Genomic DNA, 19,332 nt, shown 5'->3' with positions numbered 1-19,332 from the left:
CCTATTTCAATATTATAAAAAAGTTATATTAGTCTTACTTAATATTACGTTGGGATATTTGGGTGTGTGAGGCTTATTGGAGACGCCCAGTTATCCAACCGTACTGCAGATATTCGGACAGTCTACAGATGTTCGTATCTTTGAATATATGACTTTTGTTCAAATATTCATTGAATTTTATGTTCTATGGTTATTGATATATTTGAGAGATCTTCAGCTAATCTTTGATCGCTTGAATAAATTACAAATATTTGGTTATTTAGAATTCAGTGACAGCTTTTGCATATGCCATCCATTTATTTAATATTTCTATGGATATTTGGGTATTCTAAATATTCCTGTCATCTTAAGTGTGGAATATAGATTCATTTAGTGTTTCCATATTGTATTATGTCCATGAGAAATTTTACTCTTTTGGCCAATGAGAAACCTGAATAATAGAATATCAAAGAATTAAAACAGCCTTATTGGTTAAATCGACTTTGGGATCAAAATATAACTCTCCCAATTCATTCTGTTGGCGAATCAGAAGCGTCTGACTCGTAAACATTTATAGAATCGAGCCATCTGATTGGTCAAAGAAGTATCTACCTTACTAAAATGTTACTCCATAAAGAATAACCCGATTTGATAACATCTGTTTAATGTTATTTTATACAGGGGCATTATTAATAATGTACAAAATTTACATGGCACACGAGTTCTTGAACCAGAACAAGAATTAGTTTAGCATTACATATGAGCGAATTTTTTTCTCTTGAAGTAAATAGTAACATAGGTCAGGTCCTCCCGCTACCCAATCCATGAACCCCAAACCCTTTGAGGACATAACAGAGCCATTTTCCTGAGAGATGAAACCTGGCAGAGTTAATCAACACTTCCCTATTTCCCAAGCCTAAGTAAATTTTTGTCAAATTTTATTTGTGAATGATAAAGGTTACTAGCTGGTTCATGTTCCATAGCCTGCCAATGGATGAGGCTTTCCCCTGCCAACAATAATTGGAGGGTGGCTGTCTCATTTTATAGTTTGAAAATTGAAAGGTGATGGAGAGTTGCTTTGTGTTGTGAATCCACACTAGCTCCCGGGACTCACTTTAACATTGATAAATGTAAAAAAATGCCGTAATTATCAGAAGAATCAACATTCATTACTTAGAAATAAGGCTCTGTTATTTCCTGAAGGAGGTCAAAGACTCAGTAGTAGGTTAGAAGTGACCAGCAAGAGCTGCCTTCAGGCGCCCATATGTAAATCAAACAACAGCTGATTTGCCAGTTACTTCCATTGAAATAATTCAAGAACACTTAAGTTATACACAGATAAATCAGACTAAATTAAAGGGAAAATTAAGCTGTACAGAATGGGACTGAGTTAATATATGTTAAACTGGGTTTAACAAGACAAAAATGTCAACTCAGTTGTTGTTTTTATTTGGTTTGGATGAGAAACATTTGGCACAGTGGAGTTCAGTCGTGTGAACTGTGGAAAATGTATATTACATAAATCCTTAATACTAGAGAAAGTGAGAATGATAAGGGAAATAATACCTAAAATTAAAAACAAAATTGTCAAAAATATTTAGTTGAGATATTGAACTAAAATATTTTAGCTGTTTATTTTTTATTTTTTATTGAGACGCCCTGATCTCACCCAAGTGATAAAAGATTGTTCAGTTACCCCAAATAAATGAGTTACCAAGTAGTCTGTTTAAAAACATTAAATTCTTGCCGCCGTGAACGTCTGATTTTCCCAAAATTTGCGCCCAAATTCCCAAAATACCGAGATCATTCACAGACATTCTAATTGGAATTTTTGGAAATCGTAGAACGTGGCAGGAAATTAAATGATTAAAACCACATTATTTAAAAAAGTTTTCCAATAACATACAGTCAACCCTCACTTTACGCGGTCCCACATTCCGCGTTTCCACGTTTAAGCGGTGCCCTGCCAGAACCTAACATGCTCACATTCCGCGGTGCGTGTACCCCATTACGCGGAGAGCGGCTGGCAAGCCGCGCCATTTTTGGATCCAAACCTCCCGCCATCCGCCATGTTGTGTAAGAGGCGCGAACATGGTGCGCACAAGGTCGCCCAGTCATCAAAACATTACCAGTTCTTCACCCGCCACCCACTACAGCCGGCCCAAGTCAGTGATAGTGATAATTATAGTGAGGATATGGACTTATATGAACTTTGGGGGGTTTGACAAAGAGGCCCTGCAAGCCTCTGTGGTGGATAGTGATACAATTGATACAAGTGATACAGGTGAGGGCCAATAATCTGCCCTCTGCCTCGGAACCAACCGCCCATCCCCGTGTGCCCAGCCATCTTTTCTACTAATGTAAGTGTTAAAAAACCTAATATTATTGATATTTCTCTTAATTATTAATTGTGTGTGCATGCCATCATAAAGTTAAGATAATATTTTTACTACAACATAGTTGTGTGTCGTCAAAAAGTGGAGTTTGGGGGTCGGCCTGGACTCTATTTCAATTAATCCCATATGTTATGTTATTCACTTTATGCGTTCCTCACTTTCCGCGGCACCCTGTGGGTTACATTAACCGTGTAAAGTGAGGGTTGACTGTATACTAAATTCAATCTTTGTATATTTAGTCGAGTTTCCATGGTTACTTAAACATATGCTCGTATTCAAATATATTATCTAATACTAAATCATCTTAGAAAATGAGCTATATTTTGTGCAAGACAATCAGTGTTAGAACATTACCACGAACAGGACCGGGGCTATACCATTCTAGGGTCCATGGGTTAAGTCTGGATAGGTCCGACTGGTTTGTAGGCTGAAAAAATAATTGGATTTGTGGTTATGTTTGTAGTCAATGTTTTAACAGTGATCCTTTAGCATATTCTTCTACACCAATGTAACAAAAACTCGACACTAAATATTACAAGTCTTCAACAAGAACACAAATAATTTTAATTAAATTTAACCAATTACGATATTAATGTAATTATTGAAACTGTATCCCTAGTCGAGTATATCTCTTGCTATTGTCGTCAGTTGATAAATTATGAACCCTGAGCGCATCTAACTACTCCACAAAAATTTTAACTAATCCGAATCAAATTTGTTGTTGAGCAAAATTCAAAGGAATTCTTTACTCAAAAGTTTTCCTTACTTCTTGTTGTAACTCAGAACTAACCTCCAAATTTACCATGAATATCAAAATTTTTTATATAAATCTAATTGTTATGATTAATGATCCAATAGTCACAAAAATAAAAAAAAACACCTAATTTATGAAGAATCAAGATATATTTAAGTTTATACATACTCAAAAAACACATACTAATCACCATTTTATTATTGTCAACATAATTGTCTTATATTCACATGATTTTCTTAAGATTAACGGGACGAGTATAGTCACACCATCCCTGGGAACACCAATGACGTCACAGTTTGTTGACCTTACTGAAACAAGTGACAATCAAGTGGAAGAAAACGAAGGAACAATAACAGTGGGAAACAGATTCATGTCGCATTTCTGAAGCATTTTTTGGTGTGTGTGTGTTTGGAAAGATGTTTATATTGTGTTTGAGTTTAGAAGGTTGAAAATGAACATGTTTGGGGGTACAAGGGGGTACAATATTGTTTCTAGATATAGTAAATTAAAAAGAAACACTTAACTTGATGAAACATGAGAGTCATTGATAAACTTACATGTGAAGTTTCAATAAAATCCACATAACAGTTTCAATGAATCTGAGAGAGATGTTGAGTACTCTATAAAGCCTTGGCATGTGACCTTGACCTGTGACCTTGAACTTGACCTCTCAATGACCACCTTCAAATGAAACTGACTTGTTATGGGTCTTCAACTCCTCATCTGAATGCCAAGTTTTGTGAAAAGAAAACAATTCATATTCAAAGTTTTGTTGAGATACAGACAGACAGATGAACTCATACCCAGATCAGGGAAAAATACACACCAAATATTCATCTGTTTTCATAAAATTGAAGAACGTGTGAAGCGTGAAAACAAACATATTAACTTGACTGTTTTTGTACCTTTATTGTGGCTATTGAAACTGTATTTACATCAGTTATTCATATGGGAGAAAAGTTCACACCTTATGACAGTGTAGCTCGGGAGAACACTTAATGAACAGTGCCTCTAAGGTCCATTTCCACTCTTTTATGGGAAAACTTAAAATTAAAGAACAGTGGTTCCCTCAGTGATGAGGTGATGGAATGTAAAGGGCATTTCTTAAAGTTTCATTCATAAACAAATACTTAAAGCCATTGTGTGTGAGCTGAAGGTTTCTTAGTGTGGAATCGGTTATAAACAAGGGATATGAGCATATATGAACACATAAGTATCGCCACTGTTTGTGTATTAAATCATTCCAAACAAAACAGAGATTCACACTCCCTTGTACAACTTGTATCTGAGAGAAATCTTGAATGTTCTGTGGTGGACTTAAGAGTGTTGATATAAAGACACTTTGTAGTTGTAGTATTTTGCAGAAATTATTGTCTTGTTTCTGTAATAATGAGGATTATACTGTATATATTCTGAAATGTGATATAAAGATATAAATGATTTTTTTTGTCTTGTATAAGTATATAAACACTACAGCATGTTATATGATTTTAATTAAAGATTTATGTTATTTTTCACTACATGATACAGTAAAGGCGACTATGAACTTACAATCACCCAGAAAAGTGCTGTTGCCTCTCCTCCTGAACCCCTAACACCAAGATTCAGACTCATGAATCCAAAGTATTTATGGACAAAATAATGCATCAGTCTACTGCTTTGGGTTCATGAGTCTGAATCTTGGTGTTAGTGGTTCAGGAGGAGAGGCGACAGGACTCTTGTAGGTGATCGTACAAGATCCCCCACCCAAACCCCTCTGGAAATGTGACTGAATCTGTAATTCGAAGCTTGAGTAAGAGTCAAAGCTCAGTGCCTCGCCCTTAACACGCGTAATAATAACCATAATAATAGTAACCTGCAAGACAGCACTTGAAGCGGCAGTATAATACCTAAAGATCATCTTAGTGTTTAGAGGTAAAGGAAGGGAAAGAAATATACACACGGAAAAAACAGATAATTCTTGAGTGAAAAAGATCTCAATTAAGGGGGCAATACTATTTTTTCCCCTTTAATACAAGGTACTTTTTTTAGCAACATTTACAAAAAAATCACACACACACACACACACACACACACACACACACACACACACACACACACACACTGAAAGAGCAGTACCTGTAATCGACTAACTAGCTCGGACACATAATATTTTATCTACTAAGTATGTTACAAGCGTCTTCATTTCCCATTTTCATCTGTAACCCACGAAGGCTGTCACCACCACGTTGTTACAGGCCAACTGTGGACCTTAGAGGCCAGCTTCCAACTACAGGCCCGGATTAAACTGTTACAGGTTCGGTTTTAATGTTACAGGTTCAGTTTAAACAGTTACAGATCTGTTTTTAGGTCTTGATCAAGTGTTAGTGTCAAGTGTTAGTGGTCAAGTGTTAGTGGTCAAGTGTTGGAGGTCAAGTGTTAGAGGTCAAGTGTTGTGAGGAGGTCAAGTGTTGAGGTCAAGTGTTGGAGGTCAAGTGTTGAGAGGTCAAGTGTTAGGAGGTCAAGTGTTGGAGGTCAAGTGTTGGAGGTCAAGTGTTGGAGGTCAAGGTCAAGTGTTGGAGGTCAAGTGTTGGAGGTCAAGTGTTGGAGGTCAAGTGTTGGAGGTCAAGTGTTGGAGGTCAAGTGTTGGAGGTCAAGTGTTGGAGGTCAAGTGTTAGAGGTCAAGTGTTGGAGGTCAAGTGTTGGAGGTCAAGTGTTAGAGGTCAAGTGTTGGAGGTCAAGTGTTAGAGGGTTTAAACACCCGAGAGTTTTGGACATTAAATGAATCACAATAATATACTATAGTCAACTAGATTTTTAAAGGTTTCCATTTTCAAATCCGGTTTATGAGGGAGTATGACCCAGGGCAGCAGTCAGAGAAACACAAAACAAATGACTGATATCAAAATTTGGTGAAGGAATTATAATAACTTGAATTAAAAGGGACCAGAGGGACCTTTTTCATGTGATTAAACCCTAGTTGTTTTATTGTGAAGTCAGTTGGATACTTACTATAACTTGACCCTTGACACCAGTTAACCTGACCTCTGGGGGTTAAGGGTACTTTAGTATTATATTCGTGGTTGTCTAGGTACTTCCCATCGAATCTAGGTCACCGTGTTGTCAGGAATTTTAGCGGTCCTTTTATATCCGGGTTTCCTTTTAACTAAAATGAACAATATCGGATTCTTCCCGGGGGTCGAATTTGTGTCGCATTGTTGTGGAGGTAGTTTACTGCACCATGGCATGACCTCTGACCCCAGTTGACCTGAGGTAACGTGGTAGGCAAGGACCTTACAGGGGTCGTGAGAACAGCTAGGACCCCTATAGAACGGCGGCGCCACGGCCCGCGCGCACATATGGCTGAAGCACACACAAGGAAAAATAATGACAACCCATTCAGGAAAGAATTATTCCTTCTCAGTATTATGCGTAAATCTGATTTTCCTACTCTATTCTGTCAATGAAATATACAGTGTTTTCCCCATTCTTATTCTGCCGTAAGATCCTCAGAGATTCGCACGTTAAATTTCCCCCGACCATTACTGTGGGAAGCCATCTAACCGACTCACTTAAGCATTGATACATTTATAGTTGCCTAAATGGTTTTGATAATGGACTGAAATTCTTCCATATTCAAATGTATTATCAAATTCCCTATTCAGGAGAAAAAGTAACACAGGAATCTTTGAAACTCCATCTTGTGGCTCTTAGGCAGCAGTGTTTACTTGTTTAGTTCTTCCCCTCAATAGATGGCACCAATAGTTAAGGCTACTGACTGTTTATTACACCAAACCCTTACTGGAAATATACCTTTGTTTACGCACTACACTGGGGAGGAAAAATAGTGTCAAGCCTCGGGCAGTGGTGCGTACGAGACAGAAAAAAAGAAACACAATTGTCAGTGATTCCAAGCCCAGTTTCCCCCTTCCCGTTTTTACAAAAAAGTAAGAAATAAAAAAGTAAACAAAACATAAAACTAGAACACGTAACAGTGGTAGGTGCAGCAATGATGCCCAGCGCTCAACATGGCAGATCAGGTGACGGTCGACGGCTCACAATAATGCGCGAAAAAACATACACACGGATCACTGAATGTGCACGAGAACAAGAAGAAAAAGCAAAATATAAACAAACGACCATTCTATCATAAACAAATGACACCGTTCTCTACTAAGTTACAAACTGATCCTGACTTTACAAGCATTACTGTATTATAAACACTGACAGTAAATGAGAATTAAAGAATTATTTAGACACTTACTACCCTTAGTAGAAAATACAGCTGGTCTTAAGAGTTTATAAAAAAAATACAGTGTTATCAATATTGTTCAAGTATTTTATGTAGTACAATAATTATTTTCTAAGGTATTTGAGGAGTCAAAATATCTTCAGAGAATGTCAGTGAATTTTGAGATTATATAAGAAATTTGTAACCTCTTCACATATTGTATTCTGAGTATAATTTGAACATTCCTAACCATCTTCTGACCATTCCTGATCAGTTTAATATTCCTGATCAGTTAAACATTCCTCATCAGTTAAACATTCCTGATCATTTTAACATTCCTCATTACTTAAACATTCCTGATCAGTTTAATATTCCTGATCAGTTTAATATTCCTGCTTAGTTTCTGAACAATTCTAAACATGCATGATCAGTACAGAACATTCCTGATCAACAATGAACATTTCTAAACAAAGAAAACTGACTATGAACGCAGGAAGCCGACATGATTCGTTCTTCAGGACACCAGGATAGGTTGACATGACTGGGTACTTCAGGATAGGTTGACATGACTGGGCACTTCAGGATAGGTTGACATGACTGGGTACTTCAGGATAGGTTGACATGACTGGTCGTTCAGGAGAGACTGGCATGTTTAGTACTTCATAATGAGCTAACATGATTGATCTTTCAGCCTAGAACAGATTTTATTATGGAATAAAAAACAAAACAACAACAACAAAAACACATTATATAAAATTAAATATAAATCATAGTGTAATTATCATGGCAGTGCAATAAAATTATGGTGAGATTATACAGGAATTATAGTAAGATTATTACATATTGGGTTTGGGACTGATAATTACCATGGTGGTGTTTTTGTCCCATAGCCAACATAATATGGGACCCAGGATATGATTCTTGGGCTCATTACATTAGCTATATCACCTTTTCTCTCCTATCTGATATTTATAACATATCTGTACTAGTCTCTCCCTTCTTTCTATCATTATCTGTATCTCAGACTGTTTATCTCACAATTTTTTTTATGCAGGTACAATAGAAGTTCCTTTTTTTGTCCATCTCAAAAATACCTTACACAATTTGTTTCCTGTAATTATTCCTCTATATGAAAACTTTCTGGAAGCTCTCCTGAGACCTTCTACCTAAAATCCCTTCTGAAACCTTTGTTAGACCATCATTTACATTGAATTTTTCCTGCTATTAAATCATTATCTGGAAGCGCTCTTAAAACCTCATCTTGGAACATCTGTACTCTGGAAACCTTCAAACAATATATATATATCTTATATTGGGAGCTCCACTTATAGCTCATCCTTGGAAAATATTTCCTGAAATACAATAAATACAAAAAAGTCACTACCTAAAAAAAACCTGAACACTTTTCTTCGAGTATCTACTCCATGGAAGGCTTCTTGTGACAGTCTCTGTATGGAAGCTCTACGAGGATGTAATAACTATGAACGTCTGCCTACTGGAATATATTTTTGAACAGAAGCTCAATGGGAGGATTTACCCAACATATTTGTCTCCCAGAATAATTTCTGTATTACACTCAGACTTTGGAAGCTGCGACTGGAGGAACACCCTTTGTTGTATATAACTGGAAGATATCTGAGAGAGTAGCTTACAGGGATACCCGAGTGTATCGTTTATATTTACTCAAACACTTTCAAGAGCTCAGCTAAAATTTGCATTACTTACTCAACTTGGTGTTAGTACTGTATTAGGCAACGAAGAGTCTAACTAGAGGATGTATATCTCTAAACACATCAACAACAGAACTACTCTTAATAACTGCCTCTTGAAACCATCATTTTATCGTCCCTCTATACAGGATCTTGGAATTTCTGGCTGGTATTATACATATATACAGCACTGTATTTTCAACACATAATAATCTTGTACAACATCTCAAATTCTTAAGAAGTGATTTATGAAATTCCGTAAAATGCTACAACTTTGTTTTTTGAAAGAATGGTATTCTTTGAGAGAGACTTCTGAATTCATCATTAAGTATAGTACAGTATACAGTTGAATTGTCTTGAAAATACTCATAGTTTAGTCTGGATAAATAGTGTCATGGTTGAAGATTTTTGGTATCATTTGGGGGATACTTTCCGCCTGCCTGTATATAATGTAAAAGATCAAGTAATTAATCTCCCTTATGGTTATACCTATACTGTATGACCGAGATGCGGTTAAAGCTTCACAAAATAAAGAAAGATTCCTTTAACATCTAACTCGGTCACCTGTCTGGATGAAGATTGTGTTATAATCATATCCTCAAGTCTCCTTATGGTCATAATCATCTAAACCTTAGTTCTGGGAAGTGATATGACATCTATAACAATACTATTCTCATCTACACATATTGAAAGTCTCTTGAAACACTTGAGCTATCTTTGGGAATATATCCTGGATCCCATACTGAATATTTCATCATATAAAAAATGGGGCAGTTTTTGAAAAAAATTTCCTGAACCACACTTATGACACCTTTCTTGTCCTACATTTTACTCTTTTCATTTTTTCCAGCTGCCATATGACTGAAACAGATATTATGTTACGAATTACATGACCTAAAGGCTTAATATAATCCTTCATTGCAGAACAGAGTGACTCATTACACCATCAAGAGTAAATTATGTTGATATCAATAAACACCAACTCAGGCAGTATATATATATCTTAAAAATTTAATGAACTGAATATTGTATGAGACACCTTCTTCACCAGCTCCTACACGAAGACCCGCCATCATGGATTTTAACAGCATCAGTTAATTAACCTTGAAAGCGAATGCATGTAAAGTTGCTCCAGAAAGATATTGTATGTTGAGTCTGATGTATTATGAAGTCCAGAGATGGCCTGTATGTTTTAAGCAGTAATTAGTATTATACAGACCGACAAACACCTGGACCAAAATGAGTACAGAAAGCTCGGCAGTAACCAGCTGAATATTTCTCTTCATAAGGGCTTATTCAAAGTCTAATTTACAGGAAAATCAACCCGATGGAAAATGATCACAAGAACCAAAGAGAGTAGTCGCGTCACACACACATCCGCCAATATGTTCTCAGCAGCAACAAGACTACAAAAAACAAATAACTATCGCTGAAATGTATTTACACGATGGCATAAAGTTTACAACACCACCAAGATTATGATTAAGAACCTACGGGGGGTGATTTCAGTCGTCTATACTGACAAAATGTAAACATACTACATGAGCATCGTTATGTGAGTGGTAATAGTGTTGGAATAGTGAGCCAGATACTCCAGTGGGATTTGATTCACAACAGCCACTCAACACTTATAGTTATACAAAGTTCTTAATTGACAGTCGTACAAATGCAAGTGAGTTAAGACCTAAGCTCTACATCTTTCTTTGAACTTGGATTACAAAAGATTTTATTTACACTGTTAATATATCAAACCTTTATAATACCGTTTCCATTTCCGCTATTTCTCTTATTTCCACTGATGCTCTGAAAAGAGAGAAAAGTACACATATTAATACAAGCACAATAAACAGAGCTCTAACAGCCAGCTAAAGAGATGAAGGAGAAGGAAATAGAATATATTATGCGTAAAATAAACATTTCAATAAACTGGTGAATAGAAAACGTAGAATGACGTCAGAGTTAACATACATAATCAGACTTGTGAGGACATACACACAGACACAGTAAAAGGAAAGTGAAAAAAATATCCATTAATGTCACACACAAGAACTGAAGACATGAGTTAATGGGTTCCGGATGTTTAGGGATTTACACAAAGACACACAGTTAACACATATCAAACACAATAATATTTACAAAGTCACAATTGGAAGCTTTGATCTCACTTGTCCTGTATTGAGATTATGGATATAGTAGACATGTGAAGGATTTAGGGGGATAATTTAGTTGATGTATATCTAGTGATTTGATTCTTTAAAAGTTGTTGTTCTCAAATTGCACTTATTTAAAATGTCATATAAATAATGCCTATGTAGACTATATATATCTGACTGTACAGTATATAATAAGAAATATGTGTTTTAGATTACTGAATATAGTTACTGATCAATTTAGAAACAGTTTGTGCATTCAAGGTGCTTCAGAAATCTTTATTATTAGGGTAAGAACTCATTCATATCCTTACAACAACACAGCATCAGCAATTGTTCTAAGGATCTTTTAGGTAAATAAAGTTATACAGTATATGTTATGCTTGATGTATGGGCTATAGTTTAAATAATGGATCTGGATATTGTTTAGTACAGTACTCAGTTTTAACATCCTCAAGCCCAGTTCATCATTTGGTATTTTCAATTGCACTTACAAACTCTGTCTTATTGGTTCAAGTTATAAACTGTATTAAAAACCAAACTCTAAGCATTAAGTTGAATCAATTTTACATGAAATGGGAATATTTTCAAACTCTGGTTCTTAGTTGTGATTATAGTCGAGTGTTCTAAAGCTATTGTATTTGTTAAGCTGTGTATTGTTGTTTTTGCAATTTGTTGTTTTTGTTTTGGTTGCATCAATTCGGTCAGGACTATTATCAATGTGTCTTAGATTTTAGTTTTAGATGCTTCAAGTGTCGAGGATATGAAACATAGTTCACTAATTGTAATCTCGAAGGCAGAAGACTTAAAAAAAAATTGAATAATAATTACTTTAAGATGTGCAAATGATGAGTCAGATTTTAAAAGACTTTATGTTATGTATTGTGGATTTAAATTTCTAGTGTTTAGTGGTGGGATGAGTCAAATGAGCTCCTGTGGTAATAGGTCTCAATTTGCCCAGACTATTAGAACTGGATACCAGTCCTATTAAGCTTGAGTCCTATGGCCACCAATCCCAAAAGGCCCTGATTACATTAGGGCTTATTAGCATTGGGGCCAATTAGAACCGAGGTCAATTATGACTGGGGCCTATTAAATTATGACTGAGGCTCATTAGACATGCAATCGTGTTTACTAAGAGGACACAAGAAACAAAGACGAAAATATAGTTCCTTTGCTAAATAATCACATAATTAGTGAAAACATCTCATTAACTGTTTTCTTTTATGAAAAGGAAAAAGGATCAATATGAATTATCAGAATAAAAACATTGTGATTATTTATCTATAAGATGTACGTGTAGTCCTGGTTGGTCATGTACCCTGGGTGGGGTGTACAACTGCTTGCTCTACACATGACGGTGTAAAAGTGGGCGGGGCGCCAGAGTTACTGGTGTTTCTCGAGGAACCCGATCACCCCGCCTCATCTAATGGGGCTCAAACACACACTTTACACCTGTGTGCGTAGCGCGCCCCACCCTGGGTACATTACTCCCCAGGGTAGTCGTACACTTGTCGATGTTTAGATCAATTTATCTATAAGAGAAGGTAATAATCAAGAGTTAGGTAAAGAAGCAACACTTTATAATTATTTATATGGGGGGGGGGGGAGTTAGAACTGCAAGTGTAATCATTCATATGTATAAAAAGGTGAAAAATACTTGTAATTCTTTGGTCCACACGATAAGGTACGACAATTAGCCTTTAAATACCATATAAAGACATACTGAATTCTGTCATATGGAATTCATCCTCATTTATTTTTAATTAATAAAACAAATAAGAAAATAACTAATTAGCATTTAGGGTCGTCCTTAGCTTTGAGCAAATTGCAATTTTGGGTTTGTCATGGGGGAAGTATTTATGGCGGAGGTAGTGTGTGTACTGGCTGTTGGTATTATTATTATGTTCGAGGTTATGAATGACACGGTTCTTGTGCTACAGAGAGAGAGAGAGGTCTTATACTGTTAATTATATATTTAGGAGAGGAAAAGAGAGAGAGGGAGAGAGCATATTATCATACCTAATGAATCAATAACAAATATATCATTTATATTAAAATATATATATATACTGTATGTGGAATTAAAAAAGAGTTCAAATTGAGCAAAATATTGAATGAGTACATAAAAACTATTCACTCATAACACAAAAATACAATTTATATAAAAATAAAAAGAATAAAATAGGCTTGGCAAACACATTCTTTGCTCTCTCACACACACACGTCACAAACATGCATATCTAGTTGTTGCCCTGTCTATCTATCTTACTCGTGGGCAAAAAAATACATAATAAAAAATCCCTTTGAAAATGAATGAAGAAATCAAGAAGAGAAAGAAAGAAAAAGGAGATAATTGAGAAGAAAAAGAAATACGTTAAATTCTGAGAAAGAAATCGTGTTCTCCCCATAATGTTGCCATGGCGATAAAAATACATGAAAATTAATAATGTAAGATTGAATCATCATAACAGATACAAATGATGACTACCCCTTTTACGTGAAGAGATTAAACTGTACTGCACCCAAGTGGTTATCTGTAGCCGCCTCCCCCAAAAAAAAAAAAATATATATATATAGTATATACAATATATCAAAATCTCTCAGTATATACCAGTTAGGAGACAAAAATCTATGTACTGTAATGGAAGGATTTAATATGTAAACTGTGATTAGTAGCTGAAGGCAAGTGAAGTTATGGAAGGAGGTGAGGGTTAAGTTTAAATCTATCTTAAATTAGAAAATCCCTTTAATTGCTACAACACCAGAGCTATATACATACTATTAATTATTTCATGTGTGTTTTAGGCAACGCTTTCACATATTAACTTATAAGAATGTGTGAGAATGTGGATCTTGCTGTTTATAAATATTTCAACTTAACAGTTGAGATGTAAACGTGGTATATTCTTGCTTGTAGGTGTTCATCTCCGTCTTATATATGAGAGGAAGAAAATGACAGAGACAGAGAGAGGGAAGAAAAAAATCAGGAACTACGAATAGTCACTAAGGAATATGGATTTTCCTCATCCGTATGCATGAATCACTGCAAGTTGCTCGAAGCTAGAATGTATAGGCCTACAAAAACCAATTGTAACATCCAAGAGAAAAATAACCACACTTTTCAGGCACTTCATACAATTAATTTGGGTCATGAGACTATGCAATAATACAACTGTGTAGGTTGCCAGGTAGTAATATATCTTGTTGCCAGAGCACGTTAATCTCTGAAGTCCTTGGTAAGGCATTTCATCTCATACATGGAAATGAAGAACCAGAATGACTTAGAACTGGAATTACAAGCATAGTGAGACAGACCTGGAATGAAAACATGTCTGATATAGTGAATTAGATCAAGAATTAGAAACTTGACTTAAAAAGACTCAAAACTTAGAACTGAAAGGTGAATATTCTTATACGAAAAGACTTTTGAAATACTGTACATGTATACACAAAAACTGTGAGAAGTTATAAATAAAAGGGCGTACTGTATTATGCCACAGACACAAGTGTATAATTAGTGACACAGTTTACCATTCATATTGATGATAGAGAGATGGAAATTTCATAGTCTAAGAGTCTATCAGCAGTAACAGGCGCGTGACCTCCCTCGGCCACCAGCTCAACTCTTTACAACAACAAATTTCCACCTCAGTGATGCGAGATTGTCGACCATTGTTGATGACCGCACCAAGACGGGTATAATGTGTTTCATTATGTCATTATTTTTTTGTTCACCTCCAAGGAATTAAGAGACATGAGAGAAGTTTAAAACAAATCACTATAAACGTAAAATGCATGTGCATATATAGAAACTTTGTTGGCATCTAATAAATAAACAATATTAGCAACATGCAAATCATCATAAAAGCCCAGAACTCAAAAACATAAAAAAATAATTGGGGTTTTGTTCGATAAGGAGTTTCTTGATCAGATAATTTCTGAGCAGGTAAACTGTGCACTGTGATTGGTTATTTATAATATTGCAACCATCCATTCACCACCATCTTATAGTTAATCAATAACTAAATGTGAAGTTTTCTGTTGCTTAGAAATTATTAGTCACAATAATTTTTTAAATTATCAATAGTCCCCTAAACTGACAAGGAAGTGTCAGAAGGCTCGATGGCTATAGTCTCTCAATTAATATGTACAGAGTTAAGTGCCTCACCTCACAAAGAGGCTTCTTACTAGTAAACAAAGTCTTTTATTCTCCCACCTGACTTACTTTATTTACAGCTAATCACGGAAAACTTTATAACTTGCCTGACAGAAAAAACTTGGCATCCAATAGCAAAGATTCTCTACATCTCCATTTCTAGCCAATCAGCAAGTGTCTTTCAACCCTTTTAGACCCAGAAACTCCTCTCAGCACTCCAGAGCAGCTTTATGGCATCTCTGGAAAGCCACTGAGAGTAACTATTGATCAAGAAGTCCTATTTTGTCGATGGCTAACCCCTAAATGATCTCAGAAGCTAGGGAAAAGATATGAAGCGTAATAAACACATGCAGAGGTGCGGTGGTACACGTACAGTCAGACCTCCGTCACGCGACCCACTAACTCCCCACACGAAAGCTGTCGCGTCCTGAAATGTCGGATAAGCGAGAGGTTATTACCGGGTGAGGGAGAGGCACTCAAGCCCCAGGCAACAAGATACGTTATTGAAATGCCGAATAAAACCGAGATTCTAAAAATAACGAATGTTCGGATGAAGGAGAGACGCTTACTGTCCAATTCGTGTTACCTGACTCAGACACCAGGATGCCACTACACGCTTAATCATAATAACGCGTATTAGGCAAAGTTACTGTACTCGTAAACAAACTCGGATGAGCTTGAGATTGCTATTAATGATGGTCAATCATCCAGAAAACAGGAAATAGTAAGTTTAAAGGAAGACTTAAGTTGAGTGGCATAAGAATTGCATATTTTTTCTTCAACAAGGACATTGAAATCAGTGTACAGGATTGAAGGACAGTGTTAGGTTTGTGTGAGAGTTTACCTAATTGGTTGAGAATAATACCCAAGTTGATAGTACAGTATTGGGAAAACTGACTTGATATTCCAAGTTACTGACTACACCATCCATGATACTAAATCCAGGTTACATTTTGTTAATTACGGACTGTTCTCTCTCATATACAGGTGGTCCGTCAGAAGGAGGTTTCATATATAACAGACTTCGATCTAATGGACTAGCCTCTTGCATGCAGTCCATTTAATATAGGTTTCACTATCACCTAACCAGATAAAACTTCCCGCAAGCCACACATCATCCTACAATCCGTGACACATAAAATCACGTCCGGAGGGTGGTGGGGGTTATACTCGAGCCAGTGATAACTTCTTCCCTTGATGTTACTTAAGTTAGATGTTTGTTTTATATTACTATGGGTATTTATATGAACGTTTCTGGCAATATGTTGGGTACGGTGAGCGAGAGCATAAACCTTAAATGTATGGACAATGTGAGCTATAGCTTTACGTAGATGCTATGTATAAGAATCATTAAGTTTAACAGCAAATAAAAGGAATGATTATTGTAAATATTGAATTGTTTTGTAAATTGTAATGAAGAGGCAATATTAAATGTATTATGCCAGACTTAAATATAAACAGTTACAATCAATTACTTTATCGTTATAATTACAGAATAATTATGGTGTACTATATCGGTCTTAGACAGACATCTGTTATCACTATTATTATTATTAAAATTATCATACCATCATGATGAGAGAAACGAACCAATTAAGTTTTGGTAAAATAATTAAATAAGTAGGTTAGGTTGACTTAAGTTTGTTTGGGTTAGATCATGTTGAGGAACCTGGATTGGATTGGATTAGCTTATATTAGATTAGCATAAGTTAGATTAAGTTAGGTTAGGTTAGGTTTGATAAGGTTAAGATAGATTGGCTTGGATTGGGATGGGGTAGGATAGTTCAATACTTTTTCCATCGTTATTTCAGATTTAGGAAAAATATCACAGAGAGAGAGAGAGATTTATCCTAAAACGTTGTGTGAAAGATTCTTAACCGAATATTTTCTCATTAATCGAGGTGTGATACGTAAATTGGCGGACAAGTCAACAGAAGTGAAGCAAGAGAAGCCTTATTGCAGGTTAATAGAGGCCATAGTCCTATTTGGCCCATAGCTTATTTAACCCTATGTGTCCTATGCATTGATAGAGGATCACTAAATGATTAGGCACCCCAGTTTATTTCATGTGACTATTAAAATACCTTAACAATACCTGGAGGTGAGGTTAAGTTAGTGTCAGGGTGTTGAATCATCGGGTGAAATAAGCCGGGGTGCCTAATCTTCAGGTGATATCTGGAACCTATTAGGACGAAGGTTAGCTGGACCAGTCAGTCACCCCGTATACGTTTACCAGTGTAAGAGTTTCATATTACCCCCCGGTGCAAGATACCTTCTGCAGTTTCAAATAACCCCCTATTTTTCACACCTGATTCGACCAAACAGATATAAAGATAAAACAAATTTTATTGAATACTTGTTTGTTTTGTGTGGTTATGGAAATACTGAGTTTTGAAAATGTAAGTAATTGTATTTAAAACTGACTTTATAATGTTAATGACCAATTCTCGGCACCAAGAGACGTACGTAAAATATGATTAAGTATAAAACTAAACCTGTTACTTGTACAATATAAACCAAGCCATTTGAAGAGTGTTAACAATATTTCCACTTTTAGAGTATGTAGGCCCATACACAAACAAGCAAAACATGACTTCTACGAGTACATGAGGAGGTAATTTGAAAGTAAAGGTTGTAGTTCGAACCTAAGTTTTTATTACTCCCGCAGGGCCGGATTTACCAATAGGCCAAGTAGGCCATTGGCCTAGGGCCCACCGGTATCTGGGGGACCACTGAAACTAATTTGCCGTGCAGTGTGCCAGCGTATAACCTTGTTTCAAGTGTACACCGAGTATTTCATTATATAATATATTCACAACCATAAGGGCCCCTGTACAATAAGTATAGGGCCGCAGTGGTCTTCAACTGGTGGGCCATGGGGTGGTTCTCAGGTGGGCCACGGACTAGGCCCTATAGTAAAATGAAGAAAATAAGATAAAATAAGATAATAAAAAAAAATGATGAAAAAGTTAAAAGGGAATGGCTTGTGTATTCTCCAAAAACTGGAGATGTATTTTGTGTTCCCTGCAAGCTATTCAGCAAGCAAGTCTCATTGTTTACTAGTGGGTTTAGCGACTGGAAAAACTGCCAGCGTAGAGTTGCTGAACATGAAAGTAGCAAAGAGCATAAAATCTCAGTTACTACTTGGGGTGTGAGGGCAATTACAACAAGGCGAATTGATTCCACTTTGGCTTTGCAAGTACAATTGGAGAGAAAATACTGGAAAGAAGTTCTATTGCGCAAAGTTGAAACACTAAAATTTTTAACATCAAGAAGTCTTCCTCTCAGAGGTAGTGATAAAAGAATAGGCTCTAGCAACAATGGGAATTACCTTGGAGTACTGGAACTCCTGGCAAAATTTGACCCATTTCTTGCACAGCATCTGGAGAAGTATGGTGCTGTAGGTAGTGGAAAGACTTCATATCTCTCAAAAACGATTTGTGAGGAAATGGTCAATATGATCACTGAAGAAATTCACTCAATTATCATAAGTGAAGTGAAACAAGCCAAATATAATTTAGTTAGTGTAGATTCCACACCAGATGTTAGTCATACTGACCAACTTACATTCATAGTTCGTTATGTCAAACCTGATGGCAAACGTGTTGAGCGATTTCTAAAGTTCATAGACATACATGACCATGGTGCAGAGAGCATGGCCTCAACTGTTGTACAGTTAATTAAAGATGTTGGTCTTGATTTGAGTGACATGAGATGGCAGAGTTATGACAATGCTGCCAATATGTCAGGCATTTACACTGGTCTCCAAGCCAGAATAAAGGCTATGAATCCCCTGGCATATTATGTCCCTTGTGCAGGTCACTCCTTGAACCTTGTAGGAACATCAGCTGCCAGCAGTTGCCTTGGGTCTGTTTCATATTCCAGATTTTTGCAAGCCTTATACAACTTCTTCTCAGCCTCCACATATAGATGGGATCACTTGAAAGCTGCACTACCTGCTGAAGGGATTGAAGT

The 19,332-nt window shown here is 36.2% G+C and overlaps 1 protein-coding gene across 1 annotated transcript in view; it reads right to left on the bottom strand.

The window, feature by feature from the left end:
* Positions 1-5,680: 5,680 nt before the first annotated feature.
* LOC121874250 (glutamate receptor ionotropic, NMDA 2A-like) overlaps positions 5,681-19,332 on the bottom strand; it is a 71,829-nt gene continuing 58,177 nt past the window's right edge. The window contains 2 exon segments of the mRNA XM_042378343.1: positions 5,681-8,031; positions 10,812-10,851. Coding sequence (XP_042234277.1) covers positions 7,918-8,031; positions 10,812-10,851 — 154 coding nt within the window. The 3' untranslated portion in view covers positions 5,681-7,917.

The sequence above is a fragment of the Homarus americanus genome, unplaced genomic scaffold, assembly GCF_018991925.1.
Source record: "Homarus americanus isolate GMGI-L3 unplaced genomic scaffold, GMGI_Hamer_2.0 scaffold55640, whole genome shotgun sequence".
Classification (NCBI taxonomy): Eukaryota; Metazoa; Arthropoda; class Malacostraca; order Decapoda; family Nephropidae; genus Homarus; species Homarus americanus.
Note: the sequence above shows the minus strand (reverse complement) of the source record. Positions and strands in the feature narration are given on the sequence as shown.